At 44.4% G+C, this 16,100-nt stretch overlaps 2 protein-coding genes across 2 annotated transcripts in view; both read left to right on the forward strand.

Moving 5' to 3' along the window:
* Window positions 1-14,077, forward strand: part of heatr5a (HEAT repeat containing 5a) — a 43,372-nt gene extending 29,295 nt beyond the window's left edge. The window contains exons 22-40 of the mRNA XM_062042427.1: window positions 1,626-1,770; window positions 1,830-2,270; window positions 2,341-2,519; window positions 2,589-2,657; window positions 2,717-2,896; window positions 2,953-3,124; window positions 4,436-4,540; window positions 6,027-6,161; window positions 6,229-6,356; window positions 6,413-6,560; window positions 6,624-6,797; window positions 6,856-6,957; window positions 7,026-7,112; window positions 7,191-7,400; window positions 7,725-7,870; window positions 11,609-11,716; window positions 11,787-11,889; window positions 11,965-12,118; window positions 13,664-14,077. Coding sequence (XP_061898411.1) covers window positions 1,626-1,770; window positions 1,830-2,270; window positions 2,341-2,519; window positions 2,589-2,657; window positions 2,717-2,896; window positions 2,953-3,124; window positions 4,436-4,540; window positions 6,027-6,161; window positions 6,229-6,356; window positions 6,413-6,560; window positions 6,624-6,797; window positions 6,856-6,957; window positions 7,026-7,112; window positions 7,191-7,400; window positions 7,725-7,870; window positions 11,609-11,716; window positions 11,787-11,889; window positions 11,965-12,118; window positions 13,664-13,805 — 2,928 coding nt within the window. The 3' untranslated portion in view covers window positions 13,806-14,077. The remainder of the gene's footprint in view (window positions 1-1,625; window positions 1,771-1,829; window positions 2,271-2,340; window positions 2,520-2,588; window positions 2,658-2,716; window positions 2,897-2,952; window positions 3,125-4,435; window positions 4,541-6,026; window positions 6,162-6,228; window positions 6,357-6,412; window positions 6,561-6,623; window positions 6,798-6,855; window positions 6,958-7,025; window positions 7,113-7,190; window positions 7,401-7,724; window positions 7,871-11,608; window positions 11,717-11,786; window positions 11,890-11,964; window positions 12,119-13,663) is intronic.
* Window positions 14,078-14,418: 341 nt separating this feature from the next.
* LOC133646728 (E3 ubiquitin-protein ligase HECTD1-like) overlaps window positions 14,419-16,100 on the forward strand; it is a 49,928-nt gene continuing 48,246 nt past the window's right edge. The window contains 1 exon segment of the mRNA XM_062042429.1: window positions 14,419-14,586. The gene's annotated coding sequence lies outside the window, so the exon portion shown is untranslated.

Below are 16,100 nucleotides of genomic sequence, written 5' to 3' on the forward strand. Positions count from 1 at the left end.
AAATAATAAAATAAATATAGGAAGCTGCATTTTTTAAAACTCCTAAAATAATAAAATAAACAAAGGAAGTTGTATTTTATTAACTATTAAAATAATAAAATATTTAAAACGCTTTGCGTTTTTTGAACTATTCAATCCAATCCAATCCACTTTATTTATATAGCACATTTAAACAACAAAAATTTTTCCAAAGTGCTACACAACAATATTAAAAACAATATTAAAAACAATATTCAAATATTATCCTTAGCTCCACCAATGACTGAATAAAAACAAAAAATAAATAGATATAAAACCAATATAAAAACAATATAAAAATAAATATGATTAAAAACGATTTTAAAGGGTAAAACCAATTAAACCATTAAATAGAAATCAAAATTTATAAAAAAAACACAGAGGACAGAGGACCACACAACTCACGTAGTGAGTTCTGTGGGAGCAGTTTGAACGTGGAGGGGCAGAGTGTTCCAGAGCTTAGGGCCGACCACAGAGAAGGCCCTGTCTCCCCTGGATTTAAGTCTGGTCTTGAGCACCACGAGCTGAAGCTGGCTCTCGGACCTCAGAGCGTGCGCAGGAGTGTAAATTTGGATGAGGTCCGAGATATACTGAGGGGCCAGTCCATGTAAAGCTTTAAAAACAAACAGCAAGGTTTTAAAATAAAACTAATATTAAAATAATAAAATAAATATAAGAAGCTGCATTTTTCAAAACTACTAAAATAATAAAATAAACAAAGGAAGTTGCATTTTTTAACTATTAAAATAATAAAATATTTAAAAGACGTTGCGTTTTTTAAACTATTCAAATAAAATAAATAAAAGAAGTTGCTTTTCTTAATGATTAAAATAATAAAATAAAGGAAGTTGCATTTTAACTATTTAAAAAATTTAAAGGAAGTTGCATTTTTTTTAACTATTAAAATAATAAAATAAATGAAGGAAGTTGCATTTTTAAACTATTAAAATGATAAAATAAATAAAGGAAGCTGCATTTTTAAACTATTAAAATAATAAAATAAATAAAGGAAGTTGCATTTTTTTATACTATTAAAATAATAAAATATTTAAAGGAAGTTGTGTTTTTTTAACTATTAATTAAATAAATAAAGGAAGCTGCAATTTTTTTAACTATTAAAATAATAAAATAAACAAAGGAAGTTGCATTTTTTTAACTATTAAAATAATACAATATTTAAAAGACGTTGCGTTTTTTAAACTATTCAAACAAAATAAATAAAGGCAGTTGCTTTTTTTAAACTATTAAAATACTAAAATAAAGGAAGTTGCATTTTAACTATTAAAATAATAAAATATTTAAAGGAAGTTGCTTTTTTTTAACTATTAAAATAAATAAATTAAGCTGCAATTTCTACTCCCACTGATTTGTGGTCATGACACAACGCTAACACTCATTATGTGTGAAAGAATGCACTCAATCCTCTGATCACTGCCACACACTTAGTCCTGTGTGTATGTGAGTGTATTTCTCTCCTGGTGGGACCATGAAAATGTAGACCCCACTACTCCAAATGGTCCTGTGGAGGTCTTCTCTCCAGACTGGAGTGTGTGAAGTGTCGGTCCCCACGAGGACAGTCTGACGTGCGTGTGTGTGTCCCGTGTCAGGCCAACCTGTGCAGCTCCCGTGTGAGTCTGCGGCGGGCGGTGGTGTCCTGTCTGAGGCAGCTGGTCCAGCGAGAGGCGCTGCAGGTGTGTGAGCTGGCTGTGACGCAGGTGAAAGAACTGCAGAGACCAAGCAACACACACCTGGGTGAGACACACACACACAATCCTTGTTTCCCGCAGCGTCAGCATGGTGTGTCCCTGCAGATGTCACCATCAAGGAGGTGGGCCTGGAAGGGGCGCTCGTCTCTCTGCTGGACCAGGAGTCGGATCCAGGGCTCCAGAGGGACATCCGGGAGACTCTGGTCCACATGATGGCATCCAGTGCCACCAGCGGCCAGCTGGCACACTGGCTCAAGCTCTGCAAAGACGTCCTGTCAGCGTCCAACAACTCGTGCACTCATGCAGACCGGGGCACTTTGTCCGGGGCGGACGGAGACGAGGAGGAGGTGGACAACGTCCAAGACGACGACTCGTCCGTCTTCAGTGCCCGACCAGAGTCTGCCGGCCCTTTCAAGGCGCTGCGCTGGTCCACGCGCCGCTTCGCCATGGAGTGTGTGTGTCGCATCGTGGCGCAGTGCCAGAAGGACGATCCCGCCCACTTTGACTTGGCGCTGGCTCAGGCACGCCGCGCCAACGCATCCACGGGTAGGACTGCCGCCTCGTTGGCGTGGTCTGGTCTGTGGACTCTCTTCACCACGCCTCTTTGTCCCCTCAGACTTCCTGGTCCTTCACCTGGGAGATCTGGTCCGCATGGCGTTCATGGCGGCGACAGACCACAGTGACCAGCTACGACTGGCGGGCCTGCACACCCTGCTGGTCATCATCCAACAGTTCTCGGCCATCGCGGAACCCGAGTTCCCCGGTCACGTGATCCTAGAGCAGTACCAGGCCAACGTAAGTAGCGTGCGGGACCGGGGGGCTATGTGACAAAGGGAACTAATGCAGGTGTGTGTGTGTGTGTAGGTGGGAGCTGCTCTCAGACCGGCCTTTGGTCCTGACGCACCTCCTGATGTCACAGCCAAGGCCTGTCAGGTGATCACCAACCTGCCCAGCAGCTAGGCTTTCCGTGCCTGACCTTTGACCCGCTGCAGGTCTGCAGCACCTGGATAGCGAGCGGTGTGGTCAGCGACCACCGTGACCTCAGGCGCGTCCACCAGCTCCTGGCCAGCTCCTTGGCCAAGGTCCAGACCGGCAGCGACCTGTGCAGTCAGGTGTACAATGAGGCCACCGTTACCATGGAAACCCTGGCTGTCCTCAAGGCCTGGGCACAGGTGATGCCACGTCATGTCTTTTGGATTGTGCCGTGCCTGACCTGTGCTCCTGTCAGGTCTACATCGTGGCCGTCCGCAGGAGTGGACGGGAGACCGACTCCGAGTCCGGAGGGCCGAGCCTACTGGCACTGGTCCAAGCCGACCTGGCCAAGTTGAGCCGCCTGTGGTTGGCGGCGCTGCAGGACTGCAGTGCCTTGATGCTCCCGCGGGACCACGTGTCTGATACAGGTCGGACGCTTTCCACTGCACGCACTTTGAATTGTCCCCATTCCATATTTTTTTGGCCCCAGATTCCACAGGTTTGCATGTCAAATGTACGATACGAGCAGTCCTACAGCGCATATACTTGTGTGTGTGATATCATGTGTGAAAAAGGTAGTCCTGCAACGCATTTACTTGTGTGATATCATGTACGATACAAGCAGTCCTGCAGCGTGTTTACTTGTGTGATATCATGTGCGATACAAGCAGTCCTGCAGAGTGTTTACATGTGTGTGATATCAAGTGCGATACAAGCAGTCCTGCAGCCTGTTTACTTGTGTGATATCATGTGCGATACAAATAGTCTTACGGCACCTTACTTGTGTGTGATATCATGTGCGATACAAGCAGTACTGCAGCGTGTTTAATTTGTGAGTAATATCATCGACAATACAAGCAGTCCTGCAGAGTGTTTACTTGTGTGTGATATGTGCGATTCAAGCAGTCCTGCAGCGTGTTTACTTGTGTGTGATATCATGTACGATACAAGCAGTCCTGCAGTGTGTTTACTTGTGTGAGATCATGTGCGATGCAAGCAGTCTTGGAGAGTGTTTGTGTGTGATATCATGTGCGATACAAGAAGATCTGCAGCATGTTTACTTGTGTGTGATATCGTGTGCCATACAAGCAGTCCTGCAGCGTCTTACATGTGTATGATATCATGTGCGATACAAGCACAGTATTTACTTCTGCAAAGCTAGACAGCCAGTAAACATCTAAATTACCTCCAATAAGCACACAATTTCTTCTATTGTACAAAAGTAATTTACAATAGGTAAACGTGCTAAGCTATTAACTATATAGTCATATAGTTTGTAAATGTGTGTATATACAGTATATATATATTATTTATGTATTATAGATTTAGGATATACAGGATGTAGTGCGTGATATCATGTGTCATATACAATATAGATGTAGTGAGTGTTATGTACAGTATAGATGTAGTGAGTGATATGATGTACAGTATAGGTCTAGTGAATGATATCACACAGTATAGATGTAGTGAGTGATATCACAAACGGGTATAGATGTAGTGAGTGATATGTATGTCACATGTAATTGTGTATCAGCAGGAGGTTCCTTCTACTCTTCACAAACAGTATAAATGTAGTGAGTGATATCACATACAGTATAAATGTAGTGAGTGATATCATGTACAGTATAGATGTAGTGAGTGATATCATGTGCAGTATAGGTGTAGTGAGTGATATCACAAATAGTATAGATGTAGTGAGTGATAACATGTATATGTCACATGTAATTGTGTATCAGCAGGAGGTTCCTTCTACTCTTCACAAACAGCCAACCAGACCAGGACTCACTTCTCCTCCTCATGGGCTACCATCTTGCACGCCACCTCACTCTGGCTCCAAAGCACAGGTCAGCTCTTGCCCCTCATCATCCTCCTTTGTCTCCTCCTCATCATCCTCCATCTTCTCCTCTTTTGTCTCCTCCATCTTCTCCTCCCATACTCCTCCTACTTGTTATTGGCCTTCCAATCCTCCTTCCTCTTCTTCTCCCATCCTCCTCCTCCTTCTTCTTCTTCTCCCATCCTCCTCTTTTTTCTTCTTCGCCACCCCATCCTCCTTCTTCCACTCCCATCCTCCTCCTCCTTCTCCTCCCATTCTCCTCCTCCTCATTTTTCTTCTCCTCCCATCGTCCTCCTCTTCCTTTTTCTCCTTTTTCTTCTACTCCCCGTCATCATCCTCCTCCTTCTTCTTCTCCTCCCACATCCTCCTCCCTATGATCCTATTTTTCCTCCTTCTTCTCCTCCTCATCGTCCTCTTCTTCTTCTCCTCCCCATCATCCTCCTCCTTTTCCTTCTTCTCCTCCTCCCATCTTCCTTCTTCTTCTCCACCTCCTACCTTCCTCCTCCTTCTTCTCCTCCCATCCTCCTCCTTCTTCTTCTTCTCCCATCCTCCTCCTCTTTCTTCTCCTCCTCCATCCTTCTCCTCCCATCCCCCTCCTTCTTTTCCTCCCATCCTCTTCCTCCTCTTTCTTCTCCTCCCCATCCTCCCCCTTATTATTCTCCTCCTATCCTCCTTATTCACCACCCATCCCCCTCCTCCTTCTTCTCCTCCTCCCATCCTCCTTCTCCTCCCATCCTCCTCCTTCTCTTTCTTCTCCTCCTCCATCCTTCTCCTTTTTCTCCTCCCCATCCTCATCCTTCTCCTCCCATCCCCCTCCTTCTTTTCCTCCCATCCTCTTCCTCCTCTTTCTCTTTCTTCTCCTCCCCATCCTCCCCCTTATTATTCTCCTATCCTCCTTCTTATTCGCCACCCATCCCCCTCCTCCTCCTCCTCCTCCTTCTTCTTCTCCTCCCATCCTCCTCCTCCTTCTTCCTCTTCTTCTCTACCCATCCCCTCCTCGTCCTCCCTCTTCTTCTCCTCCCATCCTCTTCCTCCTCCTTCTTCCTCTTCTTCTCCACCCCATCCTCCTCTTTCTTCCTCTTCTTCTCCACCCCATCCTCCTTCTCGTCCCTCTCCTTCTTTTCCTCCTCCCATCATCTTCCTCCTCCCCATCCTCCTCCTCCTCCTTCCTCTTCTTCTCCAACCCATCCTCCTTCTCCTCCCCCTCCTTCTTTTCTCCTCACATCCTCCTCCTCCTTCTTCTCCTCCCATCCTCCCCCTTCTCTTTCTTCTCCTCCTCCCACTCCTACTTCTTCTCCTCCCACCCTCCTCTTTCTCCTTCTTCTTTTCCTCCCCATCCTCCTCCTCCCATTATTCTCCTTTTTCTTCTCCACCCCATCCTCCTCCTCCTTCTTCTTCTCCTCTTTCCATCCTCCTCCCCCTGCTGCTCCTTGTCCTCATGCTCCTTGTCTTCCTCCATAGGGACAAGTATTACATGTGTGTCCGGTGTGTTCCAGGTTTCGTGATTTCTGACGACGGCCCCGCTAACCTGTCCAGACCGGTCACGCCTACCTCCATGGGCCACAGCGGCTCGTTGGGCAGGGCCAAGAGTGCGGAGGACATCAACGTGGAGCGCCTGCACCTCATCCTAGGTAAACGTGCCAGGACTTTGACGGGATCCTTTGTTGTCCCTGCTCACGTCGCCTGTGTGTGTGTCAGGTCTCAGCGTGCACTTCCTGTGTTCTCCTCACTCCGAGGAGCAGACGGAGAACATCGCTTCCTGTCTGCAAGGGCTGCAGACGCTGCTGGACGTCCCCTGGACTCGAGCCACGGTGGCCAGAGACCAGGTAGGACACACCTTCATCCACACACAAGAACCTGCTCTCAGTTGGACTTTGTGTAGGTTCTGAGCGTGGAGCTGCTCGGCGTGCTCCATAGGCTGATGGTCACCAGAGAGTCGGTGGCCATCCAGGCGGCCATGTTGGACTTGCTGAGTCAGATCGTGACGTCCACTCAGGAGCACATCAGAGAAAAGCGACACAGTGCAGAAGGTGAGACCTCCTCCATGGGTGTGTCCTTCTAGAAGACCTCATTCAGACAGTCTTGCTCCTCAGTGGATGACGGCGCTTCCGAGAAGGAGACCGTGCCAGAGTTTGGGGAGGGGAGGGACACGGGCGGTCTGATACCCGGACGCTCGCTGGTCTTCGGAGCGTTGGAGATCTGCCTCTGCGTGCTGGTCCGCAAGCTCCCGAGACTCAGTCCCAAACTGTCCGGAAGCCGACCGACAGGTGAGGCACGCCGCTTCTCACCTGTGAACCGTGACAGGATCTGTGAAGGTGTGTCCAGGTCCTGCCGGTACCCCGTGGAGTCTGGATGACGGCGATTGTCACCTGCTGGCGTCTGCCGTGTGTGTCCTGTCTCAGCTGCCGTCCATCTGCTCGCCAGAAGGTGACTACTATGCTGATGATGTCACCGTGCTGACCAGACAATCAAACGCTCTGATGCTTGTCCTGCAGGAAGTGTGTCCATCCTGCCGACCGTCCTCTACCTGCTGCTGGGAGTCCTGCGGGAGTTAGCGCTCCCACCCGCTGGCACGCGCTCCGGTAACAGCCACAGACCCCTTAAGGTGTCCGTCCGACCTGACCCGACCTGTCATGACCTGTAACCATGTCTTCTGCTAGCAGTCCACGGTACAGAAGCACACTTGTGCCCTTTGCCTGAGACCCTGGAGTTGGGCTCAAGGAGCGGACCCTGGCAAGTGGTCCGGGCGCTTCTGCAAGCACTGAAGACGGTGTTGACATCCTCCATGAGTCGCCAGGAGAAGAGCGGCGGGGCTTGGAAAGTGATGCTGCGCTCGGCTCTCAGCACCCTCCTAGACCTGTGGAACACTGGTACACACTCCAGGAGTCATCCAGGAAGACTGGGACTCCATTTGAGTCTTATTTGCATTGCAGTTGCACCTCCAAGACCTTAGATGGCAGTAGCTTTTTTTCATGAAGGTGAATGTGTTATGTTGCACCCTACAAAGTTGTTATACTGTAAGTATTGTGCTTATTAGACAGCCGCTGTTTGATTGTAACATCTGAGATGTAGTTTTCAGGTGTTGAAATCGTCATGTAAATTCACTAATGCTAATAGTAGCCTGTCTATGGCAAATGCTATGTAAATTAGCATCAAGCTAGCAATGAGTGTGTGTGTGTGTGTGTTGCATTCAGGGTCTAGCGGTGTGGATGGTGTCATCCTGCTCACAGCTCTGACTGTCTTCCTGCTGTCAGCTGGTCCAAGTGTTTGTGTGGTGCAGCCCCTGCACGCGCTCACTCTGCAACGCTTCTCCAGCAGCATGGACGCCAAGGACCCGGGGGTCAGTGACCGTGTGTGCACCCAACACCACCCAAGACCACCACCTGCAGCTCCTCCATCAAAACAAGATCTCAAAGGAATCAGCTGACAAGCCAGCTGTGTGCCGGGCTATTGATAGCCTCGGTCTCTGGGCCAGCAAGGCTAGCAAGGGACTCTGGGGACTGCTTGGTCTGTGACCCGGCTGAGGCATATTCCTTTCTAAAAAAACACAATTATCAGGCTGTAAAAGTTTCACAACACCTGATCTAGTCTTTGGCGACACTTAGTTGTTCAAGTCAACATTGCAAAGCCACGGGTCCTGTACTTGATCCCTATTGAACCTTCTCTCACAGGCACACTTCCACTTAAAACACTAGATCACATGGCCTGCACTGAGTTAGTAGATCACGTGACCTGTGTCTAGTTAGTAGATCACATGACCTACACTGAGTTAGTAGATCACATTACCTGTATTGAGTTAGTAGGACACATGACCTATGTTTAGTTAGTAGATCACATGGCCTGCACTGAGTTAGTAGATCACGTGGCCTGCATTGAGTTAGTAGATCACATGGCCTGCGCTGAGTTAGTAGATCACATGGCCTGCGCTGAGTTAGTAGATCACGTGACCTGTGTCGAGTTAGTAGATCACATGACCTACACTGAGTTAGTAGATCACATTACCTGTATTGAGTTAGTAGGACACCTGACCTAAGTTTAGTTAGTAGATCACATGGCCTGCACTAAGTTAGTAGATCACATTACCTGTGTCGAGTTAGTAGATCACATGACCTGCACTGAGTTAGTAGATCACATGGCCTGCACTAAGTTAGTAGATCACATGACCTGTGTCAAGTTAGTAGATCACATGGCCTACACTGAGTTAGTAGATCACATTACCTGTATTGAGTTAGTAGGTCACACGGCCTATGTTTAGTTAGTAGATCATACGGCCTGCGCTAAGTTAGTAGATCACATTACCTGTGTCGAGTTAGTAGATCACATGACCTGCACTGAGTTAGTAGATCACATGACCTGGACTGAGTTAGTAGATCACATGGCCTGCACTAAGTTAGTAGATCACATGGCCTGTGTTGAGTTAGTAGATCACATTGCCTGTGTCGAGTTACATGATCACATGACCTGCACCGAGTTAGTAGATCACGTTGCCTGTGTCGAGTTACTTGATCACATGACCTGCACCGAGTTGGTACAAACCCCGTTTCCATATGAGTTGGGAAATTGTGTTAGATGTAAACATAAACGGAATACAATGATTTGCAAATCCTTTTTGACCCATATTCAATTGAATGCACTACAAAGACAAGATATTTTATGTTCAAACTCATAAACTTTTTTTTTTTTTTTGCAAATAATAATTAACTTAGAATTTCATGGCTGCAACACGTGCCAAAGTAGTTGGGGAAGGGCATGTTCACCACTGTGTTACATGGCCTTTCCTTTTAACAACACTCAGTAAACGTTTGGGAACTGAGGAGACACATTTTTTAAGCTTCTCAGGTGGAATTCTTTCCCATTCTTGCTTGATGTACAGCTTAAGTTGTTCAACAGTCCTGGGGTCTCCGTTGTATTTTAGGCTTTATAACGTGCCACACATTTTCAATGTGAGACAGGTCTGGACTACAGGCAGGCCAGTCTAGTACCGCACTCTTTTACTATGAAGCCACGTTGATGTAACACGTGGCTTGGCATTGTCTTGCTGAAATAAGCAGGGGCGTCCATGGTTACGTTGCTTGGATGGCAATATATGTTGCTCCAAAACCTGTGTGAACCTTTCAGCATTAATGGTGCCTTCACAGATGTGTAAGTTACCCATGTCTTGGGCACTAATACACCCCCATACCATCACAGATGCTGGCTTTTCAACTTTGCGCCTATAACAATCCGGATGGTTCTTTTCTTCTTTGGTCCGGAGGACACGACGTCCACAGTTTCCAAAAACAATTTGAAATGTGGACTCGTCAGACCACAGAACACTTTTCCACTTTGTATCAGTCCATCTTAGATGAGCTCAGGCCCAGCGAAGCCGACGGTGTTTCTGGGTGTTGTTGATAAACGGTTTTCGCCTTGCATAGGAGAGTTTTAACTTGCACTTACAGATGTAGCGACCAACTGTAGTTACTGACAGTGGGTTTCTAAAGTGTTCCTGAGCCCATGTGGTGATATCCTTTACACACTGATGTCGCTTGTTGATGCAGTACAGCCTGAGGGATTGAAGGTCACGGGCTTAGCTGCTTACGTGCAGTGATTTCTCCAGATTCTCTGAACCCTTTGATGATATTACGGACCGTAGATGGTGAAATCCCTAAATTCCTTGCAATAGCTGGTTGAGAAAGGTTTTTCTTAAACTGTTCAACAATTTGCTCACGCATTTGTTGACAAAGTGGTGACCCTCGCCCCATCCTTGTTTGTGAATGACTGAGCATTTCATGGAATCTACTTTTATACCCAATCATGGCACCCACATGTTCCCAATTTGCCTGTTCACCTGTGGGATGTTCCAAATAAGTGTTTGATGAGCATTCCTCAACTTTATCAGTATTTATTGCCACCTTTCCCAACTTCTTTGTCACGTGTTGCTGGCATCAAATTCTAAAGTTAATGATTATTTGCACACAAAAAAAAGTTTATCAGTTTGAACATCAAATATGTTGTCTTTGTAGCATATTCAACTGAATATGGGTTGAAAATGATTTGCAAATCATTGTATTCCGTTTATATTTACATCTAACACAATTTCCCAAATCATATGGAAACAGGGTTTGTAGATCACATGACCTGCACTGAGTTAGTATATCACATGACCTGTATTGGTTAGTAGGTCACATGACCTACGTTTAGTTAGTACATCACATGGCCTGTGTTGAGTTAGTTGATTACATGACCTGCACCGAGTTAGATCACATGGCCTGTGTCGAGTTAGTTGATCACATGACCTGCACTGAGTTAGTAGATCACATTACCTGCATTGAGTTAGTGGATCACATGGCCTGCACTAAGTTAAAACGGTAGATAAGTATTTTGACAAATACACACAAAATATTAGTACAAATGCACATATTTGTACAAAATACACACAATATTTGTACAAATACACACGGTATATGTATACAAACAATGTTAGTACAAATACACAGGGTATATGTTACTACAAATACACACAATATATACATAGTATTTGGTGGTAGTAGGTGTGGTGTGAGCAGAGTGTAGCACCATGAAAGTCTGATGTTCTTCAGGTATATGTTAGTACAAATACACACAATATTAGTACAAATACACACAATATGTGTAAAAATACATGCGGTATATGTTAGTACAAATACACACAAAATGTGTACAATCACACACAATATGTGTACAAATCCACATATGTTAGTACAAATACACACGGTATACGTTAGTACAAATACACACGTTTTGTGTACAAATACACACAATATTAGAAAGTACACACAATATTAGTACAAATACACATTGTGTACAAATACACACCATGTGTACAAATGCACACACTATTAGTACAAGTACACAGGGTATATGTTAGTATCAAAACACAATGTGTGTACAAATACACAAAAAACATGTACAAATACACAAAATTAATACAAAATACACACAATATGAGTACAAATACACAATATTAGTACAAATACACACATTATTAGTACAAATATCCAAAGTATGTGTACAAATACACACAAAATGTGTAGCATCATGAAAGTCTGATGTTCTTCAGGAGGCCACTCGATGTTTCCAGCTGCTGGCGTCACTGTTTGGGGCCCCACAGGAGCAGAGTGTCCCTTACATCCGGGCCCTTGGACCTGGACTGCTGCGGTTTCTGCAGGTACACCACCTCACTGGCCCCTCAGTCAGGACCAGAGTTTGACTGACTGCTCTTCTCGCTTGCTGGCCAGAAGGTGGAGGGGCGGCGACCTGGGTGCCCAGAAGATCTGCAGGTGGTTCTGGAGGGCCTGAGAGCCATGGAGGTTCTGGTGCAGGCGGCCCAAGTGTCCCAGCGTAAGTGGGACCGCATGATCTCAAAGAAGCAGTCGTGGGCTTTTCGGTCCTAACGTGTCTCTGGGTGACCTTCAGGTCCCCCGCTGGTGGCCATTTTGTTTCCTCTACTCATCTCCTTCCTGCTGGATGAGAATGCGCTGTGTTCCGCTGACGCAGCGTCTCGCTCGCTACACCGTGCGGCGCTAAAGGACCTAATGCGCCTTGGACCCCAGCACTCGGACGTCTTCAGGTAAAACTGGATTAGTGTGAATGCTGACGAGACAGAAATGCTAACAGTTAGCACGCTGGCCAGATAGTGTCAAGTCACACATTTATTTAGCTAAACAAGCTAAAAAAGCTTGCATGCTCACAGTAATATGTTAACATGATTACAGTTAGCATTAGTGAAATACGTGAAACTGAGGCATATACATGCTATAAAGTTAGCATGCTAACTTTAACGTGCTAAAATGCTAACTGTAACATGCATCAAGTACCAAAATACTGTATATTACTCCGATGGCTAGCATTGAAAAGATGCTGTTCAAATGCTAGCCAGCTAATGTTAGCATGCATCAAATACTAAAATATGACAGAGGGCACAAAATTTGCTAAAGAAAAAAAAAGCAAGCATGCTAACAGGTATAATTTGTCAAGTCACAATATATTTGACGCTGCGGTGTATACCTGCAAAATTTGCAAAAAAGCATGCTCTTATTAGAATGCTTGTGATTGACTTAACACGTGTGTACTTGAGGTACACAGTTGTGTGAATGGCATGCTGGCCAGTTAGCGTCACATAACAAAAATAATTAACAAAAACGAGCTAAATAAGCTAGCATGCTAACAGTATTATGTAAACATGCTAACAATAGCATGCATACAGTTAGCATTAGTGAAATAAGTGAAACTGAGGCATATACATGCTCTATAAAGCTAGTATGCTAACTTTAATGTCCTAAAATGCTAACTGTAACATGCATCAAGTACCAAAATATATTATTCGGATGTGTATATTTGAAAATATGCTTTTCAAATGCCAGCCTGCTAATATTAGCATGCATCAAATACTAAAATATGACTGAGGTGTTTACCTACAAAGTTAGTTTAAAAAAAACTAACAGGTGTAATTTGTCAAGTCACAATATATTTGACGCTGCAGTGTATGCCTGCAAAATTTGCAAAAAAAAGTTAGCATGCTCTTATTAGAATGCTTGCGATTGGTTTAACATGTGTGCACTTGAGGTACAAAGTTGTGTGAATGTCAAACTGAAATGCTAACAGTTAGCACGCTGGCCATTTAGCGTCACGGAACAAAAATTATGAACAAAACGAGCTAAAAAAGCTAGCATGCCAACAGTACTATGTAAACATGCTAACAATAGTGTTAAGTTAGCTGCCGTGAAATACCAAAATACATGAATACCTGCTTAAAGTTAGCATGCTAAAATGCTAACTGTAACATGCATCAAGTACCACAATATTTTACTCTAAGGTTGTTTTTTTTTAATGCTAGAATACTAACGTTAGCATGCAATAAATACCCACATATGTTTATGGTGTATACTTATGAAGTTACTAACAAAAGCTAGCATACTAATGTTAGCATGCTAGCAAGTAACACAATGTATGACGCTGACCTGCACAATAAGCAAAAACACTAGCGTGCTAATATTACAATGCTAATGATTGTGTGTTCATGTGTCCAAAAAGTGTGTACTTGAAGTACGTTTTAGAGCTTTCTCCATCTTGTCAGCGTGTTTTGCTGTCCTGAGACTTTGTGTCCCTGTGCCAGGTCTCTGGTCTCCACCTATCCTCACCTCAAGTGTCGCCTGGAAGCGGCCCTCAAGGGAACCCAGGAGCGTGCCGCCGATGCTAAAGCTAGCAGCAGCACCAAGTCGTCTCCCAGCATCACCCTCAAAACCAACTTTCTGTAGGCTCATAAATACTTCCATCCATCCATCCATTTTCTACCGCTTATTCCCTTCGGGGTCGCGGGGGGCGCTGGAGCCTATCTCAGCTACAATCGGGCGGAAGGCGGTGTACACCCTGGACAAGTCGCCACCTCATTGCAGGGCCAACACAGATAGACAGACAACATGTCGTTAATTATGCAGAAATACAATAATATGTTATCTATTAATTATGTATTTGTCATTATGTATTGTACTAATTATGCATAATTACAAGTGTAAATAAAAACAGACATTGGAATTCCTGCAATAAATTGAAAAAGTAAATATTTGTCTTTTTCTTTTGGTTTCTGATCACGTGACAATCTTTCTTATCCGACGTCACGTCCAGACGCTGCCTTCAAGTGCAGTCGGAGAATTTCCCACAGTGTCATTTACATTTGCTGCCTTAAAAGTGAGAAGTTGTTTATATTTTCTTACAAAATCGCAGTCTGGTGAAGTCCGGCTCGTGTGTGGCAGTCTGGGGTATCAAAATGCTTTGAAACGAGGAAGTTGGTGTGTAGAACATTACTCGAGTTGTATGTTTGATATTTCCGGGCTGAAAGGCGGTCTTCGAACGTCACACACTCCATTTCAGGCCCGGTGTGTGTGTTGTTTTCTCCCCGCTGTCCACGCTCACCTTTTTGGACTCCCTCCGGAAAAAATGGACGCCAGCCCCGGTCGTCGGTGGTAGTCGTTGTGCCTTGCTAAGGACCGACATTATCCCGGCTCACACGCACCACACACAGCCTGCCAAACAAAGACGGTGAGTGCATGTTAAACCTGGGCCGCGGCTTGTTGGCGTCGGGCGTCCGGCGCCTGCGTCGAGGCCTCCCGGCTCTCTTGGAACTCGAGTCCCGAGGCTCCAGCAGGAGGCCTCGCGTCTTGTGGGTGGGATTCCGAGTGAAACGTCCATTTAGCACAAACAGGGCGAAAATGGCTCTTTTTATTCATGACTTAATTTATGTGAGATTATTTATGTCGCAGTTGCTAAAAGTGTTAAGTCAGCTTACTGCTAGCTGAGCTAGCATGGTGCTATCAGCAGCTAGCTAGTTTAAGCTATGTATACGTTCGCCACGCTTTTTGTGCCGGATAAAAACAATACAATTTGATAGTTGAGCGTGTTTGATGTGGTTTGTTCAGTCAAGGGTTTTTAAAAATGTCAGCGTGCTGGCGGCCCAGCAGCCTGAGATGCTAACTGCTAAGCGCTAGTGCTGATTATTAATCATAATTATAACAATTACGCTCACCACGTGACACGGACAATAAAAGTCTGCCCGTTTAGCTCGTGGGGTCCACAAAGTGCGTGGCCGCACAATAAAACATGTTTGCAAGTACTTGTTTTGGTTCGGCCGGGGGAGGTCAAAGGTCAACATGGACCTACTTTAATGATTCTTCGAAACAATATTTAGGGGAAAAACAGGGCAGCGTGGCAGTTGAACAACTTTATGTAGTTTGTGTACTAGAAATGTAACTATATGAAAATTAATTGTGTGGTATTGACCTGCCCATAACGTGTATTTATACACACAAACATCTTTTAACCAAGTTGTATTTAAAATAAAACTATACTAAATCAACACACAATATACTTTTTTGGCAGAAGAAACATTAAATATTATTCCCAATGCCTAAGAGCCATATAGGTAAATGTTTATTTTTTACCACTTTAATTTGTAAATGTTTTTTAGACTTAATGCGAGTTCACGTAATGTTAATAAAGTTGTACGCCACTGTTTTATATTACTTTTAGACTTCTTAGAGCACATTTCCCAAAGCAGATATAAACATCTTAAAAACTTCTGTCTCTCTCACTTTTTCTTCCTCTTTCTTTCTTTCTGTAGCAGCATAAACTTTTCTCCTCTGTACTCAGGGATCCCCAAATAAATCATTAAGTTTTATTTGGTGTTTTAGACAAGTTCATTTTGTTGTCTTTTTTTAATGTAGAGACTGTCTTGTATTCAAGTTAGCATTTAAGCGAGCTAGTGCTCGTCGGTCTGAGTTTATCAATCATGGTTTTTTTTTTACCATTTTTATTTATAACGGTAATACTAATCGACAGTTTTACTGTGGGTAGTAATTAGAGATGTCAATAAATGCTTTAAAATGTAATATCGGAAATTATCGGTATCGTTTTTTTAAATTATTAAATCAACATAAAAATCACAAGACACTTACAATTAGTACACCAACCCGAAAAACCTCCCTCCCCCATTTACACTCATTCACAAAAAAGGGTTGTTTCTTTCTGTCATTAATATTCTGGTTCCTACATCATAT

The sequence above is a fragment of the Entelurus aequoreus genome, linkage group LG03 (genome assembly GCF_033978785.1).
Source record: "Entelurus aequoreus isolate RoL-2023_Sb linkage group LG03, RoL_Eaeq_v1.1, whole genome shotgun sequence".
Taxonomy (NCBI): domain Eukaryota; kingdom Metazoa; phylum Chordata; class Actinopteri; order Syngnathiformes; family Syngnathidae; genus Entelurus; species Entelurus aequoreus.